A 21,571-nucleotide genomic window follows, 5' to 3' on the forward strand; every position below is an offset into this window, starting at 1 on the left:
CAACAGATATTAAAAATGAAACTCACCTGATCTTTTACAACTGATACTAAAATATATTACTGCCAAGAAATGTTAGGTTGAAGGTTCAGTCCAAACTCATGATTTTTTACTGTGAATTTGCATAGTGAGTTTGAGGTCATCCATAATTGTCAGTGTTTGAATAAGAACATTAAATTGTGTGAGAGAGGTGGTTATTGCTTTGTATATAGCATTATAAGCATTAAACTGATCAATTTTCAAATTTTGTACAATACTCTTTTTGGATTCGGGACAGGAGTTATAAAGGGTATTCATTGTACTTGTGACAAAGATGATAATTATGGATGGCCCCTAACACAGTGTGGCTTTGTTCTATCTTTATATTAAAAATATAGTGAAGTTGAACTGGCTAATCCAAAACAAGTCTGGATTAGTTTCATATTCATAGTTGAACGTGTTTTCACATTTTACCCAGGCTACACCAGATTGTGGATGGCTTATAGAAATCCACCTGGGAACTTGACTATTATGAGCAGCTGTGTTTTAATAACTTAGACACAACAATAGAGATCATGCTAAATATTTTATTGTAAAAGTTTACCTCTCAATCAAACCTATTAAATGATTTTACTTATAAGCTATATTTTAAGGTTTTAATTCAATTTCTGTCCTACATTATCCTGTGTAAGGCCTGCATTATCTTATAATACATTTCAATGTAAATGAGAAATATATCCTCGAGAATTGGACTACTATTAATCTTAAATATTTAATATTTTCAGACATTTTCAACGTTTTTCACATTTAAAAGTTTAGAGATATGCATCTCTCAATATCTGACAATACTATATCAAATATTCAATTTTTCTGCCTGCTTCAGACAGGTTAGACCAGCCAGGAAGCCAAGCATTTCTTTATGAACAAACCTGATGATTATCCATAAAGCGCTAACCTAGTTAACATTACTCAGAATGGATTACGAAGGGAAGCCCCTGTCACCTTCAACAAATTTGGTAAAGTCATAACTAAAGTGAACAATGCATGGGGCATGGGGCATGTATATTTCCAGAAGACATCTGATGAAGATCTACTTAAATAACAAAATTGACCAAACTCAATTTTTCAGGAATTCGGAGTAAACCATGGAAGGAGTAAGAAATTGGCAGAGGGCAGAAAACAACAAGTATTCATCTGATGAATTGTACAAGGGTTGTGGGGGTGTTTAGGGGAGCAAGGTTGACTACTCAATGGGATACCTTGGGGCTCATTACTGGGACCGTTACTATATAAATTTGCATTAACAATCTCGATTCAGAAAATTAATGTGCAGTCGTCAAATTGTAAAATACACCAAACTGGAATAGGCGAGGAAATGAGACTGAATAAGAAATGACAGTCTGAATGAGGCTGAATATGAAAGTTGGCTGATCAGTGAGGAATGACATTGCAGATAAATGTAAAGTAGTATATATGGCAAAGGAAAACAATGACATGCATATTCCATAAATGGAGCTGATATTGTTAGAAAATTGAGTTGAAGGAAATAGAGACTTGCAGATTCCTCGAGGATATATTTCTCATTTACATTGAAATGTATTCTGAATGAAGAACAGCAATCAACAAAACTAATAGGATATTGAATTATACAGTCAAGAAAAGAAGTAATAGCTACATTAGGCTGAATTTTATCAAAAATTGGTTGCGCACTTTTTGTAGTGTTTGGGAGGGTATCACTCCATGAGGCCAGCATATTTTCACATCTCATGCGATTATCCCAAACTCACCGCATTAACTACTTACCACACCAATGGAACCCTGCAAATCATCTGATGCTAGCTCAATAACCTTCTCTGCTCCACTCAGGTAATGCCACCATCTTCTCTCTGCAAGCTCACACTCACTCTATTACTGCTACTGAATCCACTTCCCAACAAAGGATCATACTCAACTACTCTCACTGTTGCATGCAACATCATACCTCACTCATTCTCACCCATTCCAACTCCCCACACTACTAACCCTGGGTGACCTCTGTGTTGCCCTGTCATTCATTCGAACCCTCATAACCTTTCCCCAACCTACAGCAGCATTAACAACTGTGCCACCCACTTTCATCAGACTCAATCTCTCCTTTTCTCTCATTCTGGGAGAAAACAACCCACAGTATGGCAAAAAGAGCTGGAGAAAAACTGGGATGGGATTCCCAACATTTGTCTTCTCGCCACCAAGCAAAGAATCTTTGACTGTGACCAGCCTGACTGACCAGCCTAAGCCCCTGGACTGATACTGGAGACTGTTGCCAAGTTACTGTACCAAAAAACCCTGCCTGAGGTGTGTCTCCCTTTGTCCATCTGAGGACTGCTCTCATTCAACTTTGAGACACAGCCATTTGCTTGAAGCACACACACTGCATTTGGTCCATATATGGCTGGTACACAGTGCTGGTTTCAGATTGACAAAGCATTGTGCCACAGAGCAACATGTATATACCTTTGACTGATGACTACTAGCAACCATAACAAGCTGCCTAGGTTTTGTGTTTGTGCTAAAAGATAAGGCAAGACAGAAGTCTTGTGAGCCCATTAGCTCTGACTTGAGGGGACATACTGCAGAAAGACAAGGCTAGGAGAGATGATGTAAGTAGGCTCAAAGTGAATGAGGACTGATAGGGCAAGCAAGTACCCAGAAGATGCAACCTGATCCAATCCATTGGCTGGGTATGTGTCCCTGTATACAAAGTGTTCTTGCAACAGCATTACAGTGAGAATGCTGGTGTGCTTCAAAGCCCAACATTGCAGCATCTTCTAAATGGATCAGATATATACTATGATGATGCACTGAAGCTGGCACATGCTGGATGCCAAGATTCCTGGATGAGTTGCATGCAGTTGCTATCCATGGAGTGTGCCCTGTGATTATTATTTTAAAATATGTTTTAGAAATAGTACGAAGGTATACTGGTTCAAGCCAGTAGAAGATAATTTTAGGATGTCAGGAAAGTCTTCACCGCACAGACATCAACACATGGAATAAGTTTCTAGATGGAGTATTGGAGACAAAATTGTTGAGAAACTGTAGGAGACAACAGTGATGAGGGGTGAAGTGGGATGTGGGTTAGTTGAGTGTGGGGGCATGTGCGATGCTGCACGTATTTCTCTGGAGAGGTTAATTTAATTGGGTTGAATGGCCATCTGCAACTATCATCTTGTGAAGTTCACGAGTACTATTATGAGTTTTAACTTCCCCAAGTAAATCAGGAAATTGTAAATATTTCCACTATTCTCATTTCTATGCTCTGTAGGTTGTCTCTTGGAGAGAAATGAGACAATTCAATACCAGTGCTGTAGCAACAAGATAATCATTTCTAATTTAATTCAGTGAAACTTGGCCTTCTAGTCCCTATAATTAAACAGTCATTGTCTCATAAGCAGGCTTTTTAGAGTCGATAAGTTGTCATTGAATTTAATAAGAGCTGAACCTTCTACTAATGCAGCAAAGTCACTGGTTAGAACTGAAAGGAAGGCGAGCCGATAATTTCTACAAGGGAGAGAGTCAACCTGCAGGTTCAACCCCAACTCATGGCAATCAGCCACAGGCTAGGGAACTCAATTCTGATCACATTTACATCTATCTGCTACTTTGTCCTTTATAAATGAAGTGGTAATTTTGAAAATGGATTTTTTAGCACCATTATCTTGATTATTATTGTTGAATAAGACCAAACTTAAACCATCCGTTAATTCTAGAGCAGAGCAGAATTTTCCCATCCTTGCATGGTAGTAAAGGTGGGAAAATACAGGGAGAATGAAAATACTTTTCCTGACAGAACAAACTCACAGAGGCAGCAGTCCCCTCAAAGACAGAGCTCCTAAATTTGTTTGCACATATGAGATGCTTTTGTTGCCTCGGCCATATTGCAGAATTTCAAGATTGGCCATATACACAATGCCTTTCCATGTGGTGAGGTCACTGGAGCCAGATAACCAAGAGGGCACCAATGACTTCCTTTTGAAGTGTTTTCAAGCAATGCAGAAACACTAGATAATTTTTATTGCTCCTCAAAGTCACTAGTTGACCACTGAGGAAAATACTTACAGCTCTTGTGTGCTGGCATGCAGCATGTTAACCAGTTACTGCAGCAACTTGGCAACAGATGGTAATGCTGAAAACAGCAACTCACAGTGACAATTATTAGCTTCTGTCAGCACTTGTGACAAAACCTGTCTCTCAAGAATTGATTCTTCTGCCATCGGTATGTGTGCAATATGAAGATACCTCATCTGAAGTGAATTTGTTTGCTTAGTGTCCGTCATCTTTCATGGATAGAAGTATGCTTGCCATGGCCATTCAGCTCCTGTAATTTTAACACCTGTAAGAGTAACAAAAAGATGGGGTACTGGGCTAATGGTCAGATACTTGGTAGTGTGGATGAGCAGAGGGATCTTGGTGTCCATGTACACAGATCTCTGAAAGTTGCCACCCAGGTAAATAGTGCGGTAATGAAGGCATATGGTGTACTGGCTTTTATTGGTAGAGGAATTGAGTTCCGGAGACCAGAGGTCATGTTGCAGTTGTATAAGACTCTGGTGCGGCCGCATCTGGTGTATTGTGTGCAGTTTTGGCACGGGTGCAGAGGAGGTTTACCAGGATGTTGCCTGGTATGGTAGGAAGATCATATGAGGAAAGGCTGAGGCACTTGGGGCTGTTTTCATTGGAGAAAAGAAGATTTAGGGGTGACTTGATAGAGGTGTACAAGATGATGAGGGGTTTAGATAGGGTTGACCATGAGAACCTTTTTTCCATGTATGGAGTCAGCTATTACGAGGGGGCATAGCTTTAAATTAAGGGGTGGTAGGAATAGGACAGATGTTAGTGGTAGATTCTTTACTCAGCGAGTCGTGAGTTCATGGAATGCCCTGCCAGTAGCAGTGGTGGACTCTCCCTCTTTATGGGCATTTAAACGGTCTTTGGATAGGCATATGGAGGATAGTGGGCGAGTGTAGGTTAGGTGGGCTTGGATCGGCGCAACATCGAGGGCCAAAGGGCCTGTATTGCACTGTATTTTTCTATGTTCTAAGAGGCAAGCATATAAATCGTAAAGCAGGGTCTTTCTGACAAAATTGTAGAATAGTTGAGTGATTAATAGATAAAGGTAACTTCATATAGCTTTTTGTAGTTTGTAATTCTCACATCAGTGATACTGCTATGAGATAACTGAAGCAGCTCTAATGCTTTTTAAGATGGTCCATTCTCCTTAAAATGGTCATTTTTGCAGGCAGTGCAAAAATGGGAATACTCCCTTTGCCAACGCCAGATCCTGTTTTCTCAAGCCACATGAGCAGAGCACTAAGCCCAGTCACACAGATCAGAAATATATTATTCTCAGTCATTGAATATATTGGGGCAGCATGGTGGCTCAGTGGATAGCACTGCTGCCCCACAGCACCAGGAACCTGGGTTCGATTCCAGCCTTGGTCAACTGTGTGTGTGAAGTTTGCACATTCTCCTTATGACTGTGTGGTTTTCGTCCGGTTGCTCCAGCGTCCTCCGACAATCCAAAGATGTGCAGGTTAAATGGATTGGCCATGCTAAATTCCCCATAGTGTCCACAGATGTGGAGGGTGGATTAGCCATGGAAAATGCAGGGTTACAGGGATAGGGTGGGGGTGTGAGTCTGGATGGGATACTCTTCGGATAGTCAGTGTGGATTTATTAGGCTGAATTGCTTGTTTTCATGAGGTAAGGATCCTATCATACTTTAATAAGCAGAAAGTGAAAGTCATGCACTATGATTTTCAACCAATTGCACAGTTCACTTAACAAATACAGGGTGGATTCCATAGCAGCAGCAGCTGAGGTTGTTTGGAACCTACCTGGTTCTAATGTAGTTGTCTATTAGTAAACAGAGGATAAACTATTATTTAGAACTTTCACTTCATGAGTAGCTATTGTAATGATTCTGAGCTGCTGGATACATGGTAACTTGATCAAATCCATGTATTGCTGATATCAAAATGCTAATATTCATCTTTGCTTGAAAACTGAGAATTGCTTTGAAGTGTCCATATCTAACACTTGTATTAGTTTGAAAAGCTGTGCAAATTGATTGTGAGTCTAACAAACAGAGAAAAAAAAGTTTATTTTTCCCTCATTCAGACCCCACTTATCTAGTTGTGTTTGCATTTTTCAACTGATAACAGTTAAGTGCTGGGCAATGCTGGCCCATACAAACTGCTGTGGCACTTGTCCCTGTGAAAAGCTTATCTCTGATGGCTTAATTGTTGCCTTATTCTTGCTTTGATAGTATGTAGATGAATTATTAAAGACTGATTTCATTTCAACAACAAATTCTGATTTGTTTCATGCTAAGCTCCAATGTCAACCCTCTTGGCAGATCTATAACTGGGAGTTAATTCAATATGTATTAGGATATGAATTGGTTTATCTCTATTGCATAGATTCAATATGTCATAGACAGTAATGTGACAGTATAGTCAGTGTAGCTATCTTATTGAAACATGGATGATTCCAAAAGGTTTGACATGCTAATGTTCAGGGAATCTAGTACCAAGAGATGCTGTTTCAAAATAAGGGGTTCTCATTTAAAACAGAAATAATATGGAAATTATGAGACAAATTCAATTAAGATATGCCAGAAGGCATTGCATGATTATTTGCCTAGAAATAGAGATTAATAATGTAACATTATTTAATATATTACATTTGGTTAGTTCAAAGAATGACCTTGAGACAGTCACAAACTGCTATTTAAACATATACCAGAATGCATACCCACCAGTTAAGAGTTAGTGCTAATCTATTGATTTGATTTGATTTTTAATACAACTGTAACACAGAACAGCATGAAGTAATGATTCTTCTTTGCTGGAGATCTATTGCAGAAGAGGCTTATTATGGGATTTAAGGTCTAGGATTTCTTCAGGAAATGTTATTAATTACTTAGCTCTTTCTAGCCTAGAGTACAGGAAAGCACTGCCGACATTTGTTTCTCAAATTAGTGTTTTGAGTGTATTTTAGAATCCTTGGCAAACTCCAGTCCGTTAGATTCAAGTTTCACATGGTCATCAGAAGCTAGAAAAGTAGACAAATTGGTGGGAGACTGTCAATGTTACTAAATTTTTGAAATACCAATTGTCATAGTGATCTGCTGATTGATAGGGTTGCCAATTGTGGTTAGCTGAAATATGCTTGACATGAAATTTGATCATATGGCATTTAGTTGCACAGCACATGATGTCTTACAACAAAGTTTTTCCACTGTATGTAAACGTTATGCATTTACCTTACAATGATTGGATCTTCAGTAATTGAGTATCGTTGCTTGCAGATGACATAAATAGCTATCATACAAGAGATTTAGAAAATCAGGTCTACCCAGGTAGATGGAGGAGGAACAAAGGCTGAAAATTATTCCACTTTTTTAGATTGCTCAGCACATCTCTTGAGTTGAGTTGAGTTAGGATGGGTGGCAGGGGAGGAGTGTCTTCATTTACCATTCCTAAATACTCCCAGACTCTAGGAAGATAGAAAACCCCATGGCAGAATGTTATAGGGGCCTGAATGATGTGGGCTATGGCAAAATTTGTGGCAGAATTACTTGAAAAGCTGCTGATTCTCAAAACATTGTCAGGAGCAGTTTATTGCATCTTTTATGGATCTGACTTGAGGTGGGTTTCTTGTTAGGTGTGGCAAGTTGCGAATTCAGACCAATTATAGATTGCTAAAGGCCTTATTAACAGCATAACTTGCCTTATTAATTTTCAGCTATCTTACCAAGCACCCTGAACAAGCCAGATGTTGAGAATTCTCTACTGGATGTCAAACCGACTGGCAGCTTCAGTTTGCCACTGGCTGCAAAATGCCTCCATGTTGCTCAGCACCAAACAGCCTCTTAGGGCATGTTTCCAGCATGGACTGCAGCCACTTGCACTGCTTATCCATGGACACTGGCATCTGACATTAGCCAATTGCCTCATGATCCTCATAGCACCTCTCGAAACTACTTGCAGACTGCTTATGAAGCAAAGTTTTGCATTTTAGGGTGCACTGGCAACCAACATTGAAAGGTTGCTGCAAGATCATTTTTCACACACAGACAGGCACCCAGCTTACAGACTGAACCAGGCCGCATCTCAAGGCTACTTGCTTGCTCACAGCACCCATGCCTTGCCATGCCAGGTCTGTTAGCACATTGGCTGTTAAGCCAGAGCCAGAGGCTACCAGTGCTGCCATGTTGATGTATTCTTTTGCACAGATACAGTGATAGTCTGCTTGTCAGTAGGAATCTAGGGTGAGATACCATCTTGCTATATGGCAGACCAAATTGCAAATTTAACACCTACCGTATGTCCCAGCTACCTGTGCAGCAACACAATACATGTTTATTCAACCAAATGACCATATCAGAAAGTGGGTGGGGTCTAGTCTCAATCCAGTCAAATGGCTACTGTCTGTCAGAGGATCCTTGATGCCATCAATCACAGGCACAGTCTGCACACAGTTCAGGGGCTCGGACACAGTCTGTTGTCTAGTTGGGCTGGTCACGGTTGGGAATATGTCTGACTGCAATTGAGGGAGTAGGCAATGATCAATTCTATAAGGCTATCACAAGACTCAGGGAAATTGTGAATCGTCCACTGGGGAGAACAAACACAGTGGTCAGGGGTCTGGTCAGCCATAACTAAGTCCTGTTCTTCAAAGTAGGTCGGCAGTCCGGGATGAATAATATCCTGGGGTCTGTCCATTGAACATTGAGGGATGTGCAAGAAGCTGAGTTTTTTTTTACATGTTGAGCATAGCAAGATAATCTACTGCAGTCTGTGTTGTGTGTAAACCCAGAAGTTAGGGAGGATTAGAGAGACTTGCTAGAGGCATGGATCAAAGATACAGAGAAGAAAATATGAAGTTGCAAACCATTGACAGAAAGTGTTTCTATTCATACAGAAGAAAAGTAAAAATGTCCATGAGATTCATCTTCTGTTCCAGGACACTTCATATGGGAGAGTTCATAATCTTAGGCAAAAGAAGAGTGGGCGAATGAGAGCAAAGTGGGGGTGAATGGGAATGGCAGTTTCTAAGGGAACTGATTAAATAGAAAAATAAGTTATAAACAAGTACCCAAAAATGTAAAGAGGCTTGGGAGGAGGCTATTATGAATCATGAACACCAGCATGGGCCAGTTGTATCAAATAGTTCATTAGAGTGCTATTCGTATTATTATAAAATGGCTATTGTTACATCCAAAGTGCAGATATTATTTTGGAGTTTTCTTCTGTCCGTTCGTCCAAGAAATAGATACCTGTTTAGTGATTGATCCATGGGCAGAATGTGCGCTGTACGTGGGCTTTCAGATTCTGGCAAAAGCATATGTGTAGTGACTGTACCAAGGTCAGGTAGCCCACATAGAATATGAATTCCCTGATTGGGACTGTTAATCTGATCCAATCAGGGATCCCTGACTGACAGATAAAAACAGGAGTGTCAGAGGTTCTGTTCACTCTGAGGAAGCTGGATCAGTGTCAAGAACTCTCCACAAGTAAATAAAGGGTGAATTGGCGCCGGGATATTGGTCTCTATGGAGTTATTTCAGTATGAACATCATGCAGGCCTTTGAATCAAACCTGATCTGGCCATTCCCTTCTTTCTGCAGCAATCACTTAGTAGAAATCCACCTGATGTATCCCAACCTCCTTTCTCCATGTCTTTTCATTCTGGGGCTCAATGGTGAGAAACATGGAGCCTTGCTAGTGTTTTGCTGCAATCTATTTACTCAGTGAACCAGTCGTTGTGCTATTGATTGTTTCTACACTCTTTATGTTTCACCCGAGAACTCAGACTCTGCCTTGGAGTTACTCCTATCAAACACAATATTTTGTTTTGTTTGAAACTTGGTGTTCATTAAATGATTACCATTTTCCAATAAAAGCAAATAGTTGAAGGGGCATTTTTTATAAAAACAAACCAGCAAATATTTGAGGTCCAAAGTACCTCTGAATTTCCTTCATTCAGCTTTATTATTCCTACTATCTGAAAACTGTGCTAATATTTGGACCACACCCAGTACAAAAAGCCATTCACCTTGGCATTTTCTTCTATTTATAAAGTTTCTGTTGACTTGGGCAGAACCTATTCCAAAGAGGCTCATTATTTGACCTTTATGTGTTGGTCTTTCTAACAAAGAGGCAGATCGGCCAGATAGATTTTCTTGCCATTGTTCTATTGTCAGGAATTTTTACCTCTTGGTGCTTAGTAGGAAGTGCAAACAAAATGTGATGAATGGAGAAAAATCTAATTATGTAAAGAGAGATCAATAGCCTTGCCAACTTGAAAATCCAAGGGTTCACATATGTGATTTCTGAGAGTGACAGTGTACAAGGTAATGCAAAAGTATACGTCATTTTAAAATTCAAAAATTACTGATTGATAATGCCATCCTTTCCTTTTCCAAGTAATGCTTTGAATATTTTGTCTAAACAGTAAATGGTCATGATAATCTGAGAAGTCTATATCAAACTTGTCCACTAGAGTTAGTAACATTAGTGATTGAGGATAGTACACAACATTGTGTTGTCCAGCAGCTGGGCTGTACACAATGATGACCCCAATAACCTTTTCCTGCCTTCTTTTCATACATGAGCATGATAATAAATCAAGTAATAATACAGCTCTCCACACAGCCATTGATACAAACACTAGTTTTCTATAAATACAAATAATCCAAGAACAGAGTACTTAATAGATTTGTGATTTGATGCAAAAGAAGCCACATATCCAATAGCAACTAATAGTTCATTTCTCAAAATTGATGATGTACAAACCATACCTTTGTGGTTATTTCCACAGAATTTTGTCTTCAACTGTTGTATTTTTTTTCCTAGTTTTTAATTGTCAGGTGAAACCCTTGATTCCTTGTTGCTTACAGTTGTCAAAATTTCAATGGCCCATAGTGAAGGATGGAATTTTAGAACTTAGTTTTTATTCACTTAGAATTTTTATTTACATTATATGCAATGCACCTCCAACAAAAAAAAGTCATCTTTTAGCCAGCTCCAAGTTGATATTTTTGAATCAACTTGTTCAGTGATGTTATTAAACATCTCTGAAACAGATGGGGCTGGAACCCAGATCTTTTGGTCGAGAGGTAAGGACACTACCACTGCACCACAAGAGCCTTTCTAGTCTGCTCCAACTGTACCAAATTAACAGTGTACAAGTGTGGATTAATGTGGAGGAAAGCCAGCACAGAATGTTCATAGACAAGTCATGCTTAATCAACTTGATTGAGCATTTTTGATGAGGTAACAGAGGGATAAGAAGTGAATACAGTTAAGGTATTGTGCACAGATTTCAAAAGGTAATAAACCTGTCAGCAAAATTGAAGGCCATGAAATGAAAATGACAGTGGCAATTCTGATACCAATTGGTTGAGTGACAGGAAACAAAGTAATGGAGAACAGTTGTCTTTCAGATTGGAGAACAGTATACAGTATAACTCCCGAAAGGTTGATACTAGGGCCACTACTTTTCTTTGGGTACTTACCCAAAGAAAAGTAGTGGCCCTAGTATCAACCTTTGGACACAAAAGCAATATTTGAAAATAGCACTAAAGTTAGAAGTACAGTGAACTGTATGAAGGATATTGGTAAATATCACGAGGGCTGGTGCGTGTGTGGAGAGGAAGAAGATGAAATTTAATGCAGGTAAGTAACAAATAATACATTTTGGCAGGAAAATGAGAAGACATAATTTATAATAAAGTGCAAAATTGTAAGGTGGTCAAAAACAGAGCTCTAGTGCACAAATCCTTGAAGGTAACTGGACAAGTTGAGCAACTGGTTAACAAGGCATATGACACCCTGGGCATAAAGTACAAAAGAAGTTGAATTGATCTTTCATAAAATACTGATTTAGGCTCAATTGGAGAAACATTTCCAATTCTGGCCACTGATGTTTAGGAAGAATGTGAATCAAACCTTTGGATAGGTGCAGAAAAGATTCATAAGGGCTGTTCATTGAAGAACAAATTCAGTTATACAGATAGGTTGGCAGATAGGACTAGACCAGATTGGGATGAATGGTCGTCATGAACATGTTGGAGCAAAGAGTCTGTTTCTGTGCTGTATGACTTGATAACTCTATAAATGGTTATAACCTGGATTACACTGAGTCTGATGGAAATGCATTCAATTTCTGAAAGGAATTGGATAAGCACCTAAACAACAGTGGATGTGTAAGTTTCAGGGTAGTTGGACTAGCTGAGTTACAGAGGGCCAGCATGGGCACAATAGGATGAATGGCCACCTTCTGGACATATAGAATCCCTACAGTGTGGAAACAAGCCCTCCGGCCCAAGAAGACACGGAATCAAACCTGGGTCCCTGGTGCTGTGAGGCAGCAATGCTAACCACTGAGCCTCCGTGCTGCCCCATTCTGTGATTCTAAGATTTTGCTGTAACTTTAGTGTCCAAGGGTGATTGTTACATTTAACTCAGTACTTATGTTGTTTTATTTTATTTTTGGCCTGTTCACTGTTGTAAGCACCCACCTAAAAATAAAGACTTTCATTTCTGTAGTGTTGTTCATAACCTCTGAGGTCTTAAAGTGTTTCCAGCTAATTAACTAACCCGATCTTCTGATCCCTGGTTTTTTGTGGAAACATAATATCCAATTTGCACACAATCACTTGTCACAGGTAGCATTGTGTTAATGACCTGAATACTATTTTAATGGTGTTGATTGACCGATTTATAAAAGGGAAAATTGCTCTCCTCTTCTATGAAACAGCTCCATGAAATCCTTTACATTCCTCAAAGAGAGCTAACATAGCCTTAGCTTAATGGGTAAACTGAAGGATGACCACTCCTGAAAGTCAAAGCACTCCATCTGTCTCAGCCTGCACTTTGTGTTGGAGTGGGACTTGAACCAACATCCTCTGATTCAGGCAAAAGAGCTACACCATTGACATCTATGGTAGAATCTTCTGGTTTTGGCAAATGTCTTGTTCCCTTATTAAAAAGATGCTGAGACATTGAGCTAACACCTGAGGACTAGGTCTGCCAGTCCAATCTTCCTCTATTCAGGTTGTTCAGAATTCAGAACAACCTCGGTTGTCCAAATGGCAATTATCTGAATTTCGGATTATCCGAACAAGATCTCAAGGTCCCATAAAGACATTGTCCGGATAACTGAGGTTGTTCTGTACCATTTTTCATTAAAATCAAATCCCCAGGGGCAAAAGTCACACCATTAAGAGCTGCCAGCCAATGAGAGGTCAGCAGGTCTCATTGATTCCATTCCAACTCCAGACTTAGAAAATTTCATTCTTGGTGATGCTAGGTGCGATATGGCTCTAGGAGTAGCTGCACATACCACGATTTAAACTAAAGGTCTTCTAGTGTCTGGATAGCAGAATGCATACATCCAGTAGGTCACTGATAAATCTGGCATCTTTTATTCTGTTTCATCCAATTGGTCAGTATGTGCACTAAATTACCCTGCTTTCACCTCAGTTGTTAATCTTAAACTGTGTATATATTACAGTTTTATCATTACATGGAACCTCAGAAAACCCTATTATTTTCATCCACATAATTAAATGCACTTTATTATAATTTTTCTGTCAGGAAACATACCTGGCAACACTATGCAAGCATTGTTGCATTATCAGAGATATAAACTAGCTCTGAACTTACACTGTTTCATACATTCTCATTCGACGTCAGTCAACTGACATTAGGCCATGGCGTAGCTGTGAAATTTGATTGCTTTTAAAGATGCATGAATTATGCCTGTCAATTCATGCAATGGAATAGCTAGACTCTGTTTCTCATATAGGACAAACAACATTTGAATGCAAATCCTTCCCTCAAGTTATACCTAAGTTTTTTTTGCAGGCCCCAGTGGTTTTGAAGAAATGACTCTGTTTGTACTGAACAGTAGATTCCACATTCATTGACTTTGCTAACTTAATTGATCTCAGCCCAGGAAATGTTAAAACCTCTATTTGTTTTCAACAGCATTTGGTTGGAGAAAGGAAATATTTGGCTAGGCATCTCATGTCTATCACTACACTCCTAGCAGCAGCACATACAGGTAGATATTAGAGAAAGACAGGATCAGACTAGCTATACATGTCAGATATGCTGCCAGCACTTGCTGGCGAGACACAAATGTTGGCTTGTGCTTTTCTGGTGATAAGAATTAGGATCAATCTTTTGTTCTCTTATTGAAAAAGGAAGATAGTGAAGAACCAGGCCAAATTTTGTTCCAGAGACAAGAGTTCACCTCGACCAGTTGGAAATTGATGGAAAATTCATGGCATTTCCAATGGGGAGATCCAAGGCAATTAAGCACCTGGTCAAGCGTGTCAGACTGCATCTGACTTTTCTTACAAAGAGAGGCCAATAGGTCAGAAATCCCATCGTGAGAGTTGCTAGCTAGTCAGAGACCATTAGCTCTCAATTACCAGTAACACCACTGGGAGTAATGGTCACTGCTGTAATACATTGAGGCCCAGTCCCAAGATCAGTGCTGGACCCCAAGGATAGATGAGTGATGATGGGTTGGAGGGGGAAGGCAGAGAGTAGGGAAGGGTTGTGGTTTTCCCAATGCCAGATTTTTCAGAGGCGACTAGGTGTACTTGGGAGAAATGAGAAAGCCGTGTAAATCGTGTTTAATCTATCAGCCACTACTAAATTTGGTTACACTCAGGACTTAAATGGTTCAACAATTTGTCAGTCTTCCTGCTGCTGGCATATCACCTGAACTTACCCTTGACTCCATCTCCACGTGACCTGTTACAATACTGATCCTTGAGGTGTTATATTAGCTATTTGGTTACAAAAATAAACAAGTTGAAAATCTCAGCTATTTCTAAATATGTCTTTTAGAAGAGAAAAAGAGTGTTTTATTATATAATTGCAGCAACAGTTTTAACTCCACTGCTTGGTGGAAACTGGATATTACAAAGTGAAAAATTGCAGAGATATACTTACTATCCCATTCCTGTACTTTCCCATGTTCCTCAGGACCTCTTCCTGAATTGTCTAAGCAACTATCTCTTTCAGACAGGAATCTAAATTTTAATATTGTAATCAGATTCCTATGACTCAATACAAACGTAAGAAATAGGAGCAGGAGTATGCCATTCGGCCCATCAAACCTATCCCACTGCTCGACAAGATCATGGCTGATCTGCCCCAGGCCTCAACACCTTTCTCATGCCAGTTCATCAACTCTTTGATATTTCAAAAAACTATTTACAGTCTCTCCAAATTAATCTAGCCTCCACAACTCCCTGGTGTCAAGAATTCCAGACATTCACTCCTTTCCAGGGGAAAAAATATCCGTACCATTTCAGTTTTAAATGAGTGTCCCCGTATTCTGAAACTATGTTCCTTAGTTTGAGATTCCCCCGTTAGTGGAAATATCTTCTCAACATAGAATCAGTGCAGAAAGAGGTCATATGGCCCATCAAATCTGCACTGACCATCCAAACAGCTCCTCTCTCTGCTCTGCACTTTCTTGAAGTTTCTGGCCATTTAAATGTCTGTCTGTCTTTTGCTTCTGCTGACAAAGTGCATAAGCTCACACTTTCCTACATTAAACTCCATCTACCAAGTTTTTGCTCACTTACTGACTCAACTTAACAATATCCCCTTATAAATTATTTGTATCCTTATCACAACATACCCTCTAACTCTTTTTGTGTCATCAGAAAATTTGGATAACTTACAGACTGCCCCCTCCTCCAAGTCATTAATATAGATAACAAATAATTGAGCCCCGAGGACTGATCCTTGTGGCACTCCACTAATTACATCTTTCCAACCTGAAAAAGACATGGGGACTAAAGAAAATGTTGGGGTGACAAGCAGTTGAGATATGTATGTTCCACCCATTGGTATCAGGCAGCCAGCAGCTGAACCAGCAATAATTAAAGTCTGACCAAAAAGTGTTAACTAATTATAGAGCCAGGAAGAGCATAGGCAGAATGCACATTTCATTATTAGATTTTCAAATTAGGTTCAGTCAATCAGCAGGATCATCAGGCAGAATTCTGATTTTGTCTACATTTAGTCAGTTAGAAACAGTTAGGTATACTAGTCTGAGTACAAGTGTCATGAGAAATTCACTTAGTAATTACAGTTTAGCTAAATGGTTCTCAGGAGATCTTTATATTTTGAGGTATCCTTGACTGTGCGAGAGTCACTCTATTCATATCCATTTGTTTCAATTACAGGTGAGAAGCCATACAAATGTACATGGGATGCTTGTGATTGGCGCTTTGCCCGTTCTGATGAACTCACAAGACACTACAGAAAGCACACAGGAGCAAAACCCTTCAAATGCATTGCCTGCGGTCGCTGCTTTTCACGTTCAGATCATTTGGCGCTCCACATGAAGAGACACCAGAACTAGGTGAAAACCTGTTGCCCAGACAATGAGTGTGACTGATTTTGAAAATGTACAAATGAACAAAGTACTGCCACTATTCCCACACATACATACTTACATACAAACACATCAACAGAAGAGAAATAGTTTTTGAGAGGATATATTGTTGAGAAAAAAACAGTTGGTTACCTGGAAATCAATTATACAAAGCTTCTAATTTGCAAAAAAAGAAATAATTTTGTATTATTTATTTTTTATTTCCTGAAAAAAGCCTTCTACGCCTGATAGATTGTCTAGAAATCATTAGCATGTTAAGAAAATAAATTAATCATCAGCAATACTCAGATATTCATTCTACAAATAATAAACTTGGAGTTTAATTAACACCAGTACTTAAATCATTTTTTTAATTAAAGAACAAGACAGCACCAAGTTCAACGTGATAGCTTGAAAGTGACTGAAAGCAGACTAATTATACAAATAACATTTTGATCTTATTCTTCTCCATGTTCGTCAACAGAAGGTTATCTTGTTTGTTTTAAATAAGCTAGCACCTGGTGAAGAGAGAAATCTGATATGAACATATAACAGAGTTTGGTCAGCCATCCTGCTCTCCCTCGAAAATCAGTCTCAGTTGATGGTAGCATCATTTTGAGAATCAGCACTACAGAGTTGGAGCAATATACTGTATTTGGCCTGCACTTCTATCTCAAGGAGCACAATATTGCTGAATTTACTTTTATGCATTAATACATTTAGCATATATGTATTAACATTTCTATTGTGACATCATTCACAATCATTTCTCCCCTTATATTGGACAAAACAATGATTTCAAGCTTTTGAGAAAGTAGGTAGAATCAGATGCAACTAACAAGTTCAAAAGAAAAGCAATTCATGTTAGCCTGCAGCATGAATAATGCCTAAAATAGTAAAATCCTGAACTGCAGCATAAGCTGATTTAGGAATGCTTCCCATTTCAACTGTGCATTCAGTCAAGAGTTTTGAAAAGCAGTATGTATCATTCTGACTTTCTTGTGCATCCTAAAATTCCATACTCATTTTTTAGTTAAAACAAATTAAATGTAGCTGTCTTACAATGATCAGCTATTGTGAAGCAATTATAATTAAAGCTGAGAAAAAATGAAAAGAAATTTGCAATTTAACTCTTGAATTAAATTGAAGTGAACATAACCTCAGTATCCTGTGCCAAGAGTTCCAGCTTGAAATATGCCATTACTCTTGTTATTATCCTGATGTATATAAATTGCTAAATATTAATTTCATTGATGAAAGGCATTTGAATGTAAACAATTTGCCTAAAGACATGTTTTTGGTAATCACCATTGTGAAGAAGATTCATTTTTAGAAAGTTCTGGATATAATGCACGGTAGAAAAAATGTTATAATCAACCATTGTCATTGGTTATCCCAACTGTTGTAACTGGTGAGCATAAGCATTACTGCTCGTTATTTTTAAGATTATCTATTTAAAATAACTTTCATCACCTGATTTGGATTAAGGTTGATCTGACCTTGTTTTTAAAATCCCAGTGTACTAATTCAGCTAGTTTCCATAAGCACTAGCTAGCAACTGTGAAGTTTTATGAAGAAATTGAACTTAGTAACCAACAATGTTAAATACATTTCCATATATAATCTTAGTATTACTTAACATGGTGATAATGGATACTCTTCTTAATGTTGCTGATAAATGTTTAAACTTATGTCTCAGCAATTCATTGCAAGACAGTTTCCAAAATTAGTGGAAGGAATCATAAAATCTTTATTATTTTTGAACAATTTGTATAAATACTGAAGACAACAGATAAGTAAATTGAAAAGTGAATTAATGACATGCTCCAATCACAGTCCATGAAAGATATACATATTAAATTATGGGTATAAGTGTATGAATACACTGCAGTCATCAAAGTCTATCTGAAAATGCAAAGACTTGAACTGAGGCCTCTCAGGAACTAGGTTATTCAGATTTAATTTGGGGGGTGTCGGAGATCTTGCCAGCTACAAGGCGGAAGCAGCTCAGGAAAGTCAGGCTTGATGTTTGGTCAACAATTATCAATCTGGATATTTGCTATGTTTGGCTGCAAAAGAGGAAAGAAATCTCAGCTATATTATAATCATAAGCAAGTAATATGTCCTAGAAATTGCCTGTTTGGGTAATGATGCATGCGACCATTAGTCCCAGCCCTCATTTATTGTATAGGTTCACAACTATCCAACATCCCAATGCGGGTTATCACTTTCAGGAAAGGAAGGGAGAGAATTGGATCGGTTCTTAACAATGACATCCACAAATTCTCCGAAGTGAATTTTACCAATTTGGTTGAATCTTGGGGAGAAAGTGATTCAGTAAAAATTTTAAATGCAATGTTAACAAGATTGATAGCAGTGATTATTGTCCTCACCTTGGACCATTCTGGCTGACAATCAAGGAGGTAGCATGGATAAGATGATCTAACTTTTTGAAAGAGAATAGGGCATTAAAAATACCCTAAACTACCAAAAGACATTAAAAAAACTTGATTCTGTAGATACTTAATTAAAAAATAATCGGTTAACTAAATTTACATTAATTTCAAAGTTGCACAAGAAGCTTGCAGCAGAATTAACTTTGATGGGAGATTCAGTGTGGGGTTGTATACTATTGGATGGGAAGTTTACACTAAACTTGTGGCTCATAACGTTTTTAATTATACGTTAGTTTTCTATCAAGTGCCCTAAGAAACATTGGTATGTAAATACAGGGATATCTAGTGATGTATATAATTTTTATAAGACGTTAAAGTAATGTTTATATTCTGAACAAAGGGGAAGACAATGGTGGTAGTTTTGCTTTGGTTTGTTTTAAATGTATCAGTTATTTTTTTAAAGTAGTGTTTCACAAATCTGAAGAAAAAATCAATATGAATGTTTAAAACAAAAATTTTTCAATATACAGTGATTTAGGATTTTGTTAAAAGCTGTACTGTAAAATAAGAGAAAATGAACAAAATAAAATGATGAAACATTACGCTTTTTTTGCGTTTCTAGTTTATTCCATTTTGCCAGGTTACTTGACACTCTTATTTAGTCAATTTCTGGTGCCAATACCAAGGCTAGTGATTTTAACTCACCTCTTGAAAATGATTCTTTTATGTTTGGACCGAGTCTGTAATGGGTTTAATTGCTGAGTAGCCCTTGCGGTACCTAAACTAAACACAACTGAACAAAATATTGCGTGAAGTGCTAATTGATAGCACTAACAATGACATCTTCCATCACTTCACTGATAATTGACCAATGAGACTGTAATTGGCTGGATTGGATTTAACATGCTTTTTGTGGTCAAGACATACCTGTGCATATTTCCATATTACCTTGTAGATGTCTGTTTTGGATCTGTACCAGAACAACTTGGTGATGAACACAGGTAATTCTGTGACACAAGTCTTCAGTACTGCTGCCAGGATGTTGTCAGTGACCATAACCCAGGCTATCTCCAGTACCTTCTGCAGTTTCAACAGTTTGAATTATTGAAGGCAACAGATAGGTAAATTGAAAAATGAATTAATGACTTGCTCCTATCATAGTCCATGAAAGATAGAGACATTAGATTATAAGTATAAGTATATAAATATACTGCAGTCATCAAAGTCTGTCTGAAAATGCAAAGAATTGAGCTGAGGCCTTTTTGGAACTAGATTACTCAGATTTAATTTGGGGCAGGAAATTGAATTGGCTGAAGACTGGCATCTATGATGTTGGGAACTTCAGGAGTAGGACACTCATTCTCTGAGCACCTCCGGCTGAAGATGATTACCAATGCTTCGGCCTGCTTTTTGCGATGTTTGTTGAGCTGCCCCATCCAGAATGAAGGGGATATTTGTGGATCCTCCTCCTCCAGTTAGTGGCTCGATTGTCCATGGAATATATAGCACTGCAGAGTTTGGATTTGATTTGTTGCTTTTGGAATGATTTTTCTCCGTCTATCACTTGCTCTGTGTGATCTGGAGCATGCTTGTAATCTTGTGTTCTAACTTCACCATGTCTGCACGTCAATTTTTGGTATATCTGAATCTCAATTTTTGGTATGTCCGATGCTTCTTCTGACATACTGTCCTGTATATTTCATTAAAAATGAACTTCATCCAGAATGGCCATACTACATTTAAAAAGGCTATTCCAGCTGTTTTCTGGCCTTGGTAAACAGGCTGGACCTTTAAGATAGCTGCATGATAGCACAACATGTGACATTCTGATATAAAGGTACAACCTCCCTTACAGTCATTCACTCTCTATCATGAGACAATGTAATGCATTCAGCCAATCAGCTAGGTGTATGACATGTGCAGTAACATCAGTAAGTACAGAATGCAGACTGTGGGTACAAATCTTTGGTATTGTAGTCATTTAAATAGTGTTGTTAATAAACTTCAAGACATCTGTCTCAAGAAGAACCCATCTCTTTGTGGTGTATAATACATATGTGCTAACATATAGAAAATCACAAAGTGCATAAGTGTCTGTACTTGCTTTTTACAACAGCAACTCACCTTGGATCGTTTCTATCTTTTACACATACCACTACAAATGTTTTCTCCTCAGGTAATTCATCTATCCAAATGACACCTTCCATCACATCACTGATAATTGGGAGTAGACCGTTGGGACTGTAATTGGCCGGATTGGATTTAACATTTTTTTTATGGAGAGGACATACCTGTGCATGTTTCCTTATTACCTTGTATATGTCTGCTTTGGTGATGGACGCAGGTAGTTCTGTCACACCCGTCTTCACTCCTGCTGCCAAGATGTTGTCAGTAGCCATAGCCCTGGCTATATTCAGTGCCTTCTGTGGATCTTTAATATCATGTGGAGTGAATAGAATTGCCTGAAGACTGGCATCTCTGAGTGGGATACGATATTTCTTTAGAAAGCAAGGTTTGATTCTGACCCCAGCATATTGATGGATGATACATTCTTGATCCTAACCACTCTCGAGAGGAAAGGTTTTCCACAGGTCAACATTGCTTCCTTTGCCAATCACTTCAAGTTAGTTTCTCATATTTGACTCTTCCATCAATGACAATTTCTCTCTATCTACTCTGTCCAGATCCCTCATGATTCAAACATCTCTATTACATCTTCTGCCAACCTTCTCATCTCCAAAGAG

The 21,571-nt window shown here is 38.5% G+C and overlaps 1 protein-coding gene across 1 annotated transcript in view; it reads left to right on the forward strand.

The window, feature by feature from the left end:
* klf5l (Kruppel like factor 5 like) overlaps positions 1 to 19,429 on the forward strand; it is a 64,631-nt gene extending 45,202 nt beyond the window's left edge. The window contains exon 5 of the mRNA XM_043704643.2: positions 16,241 to 19,429. Coding sequence (XP_043560578.1) covers positions 16,241 to 16,419 — 179 coding nt within the window. The 3' untranslated portion in view covers positions 16,420 to 19,429. The remainder of the gene's footprint in view (positions 1 to 16,240) is intronic.
* The last annotated feature ends 2,142 nt before the right edge of the window (positions 19,430 to 21,571 follow it).

The sequence above is a fragment of the Chiloscyllium plagiosum genome, unplaced genomic scaffold (assembly GCF_037043375.1).
Source record: "Chiloscyllium plagiosum isolate Xiang-an unplaced genomic scaffold, Cpla_swu_hap1 HiC_scaffold_11, whole genome shotgun sequence".
Classification (NCBI taxonomy): Eukaryota; Metazoa; Chordata; class Chondrichthyes; order Orectolobiformes; family Hemiscylliidae; genus Chiloscyllium; species Chiloscyllium plagiosum.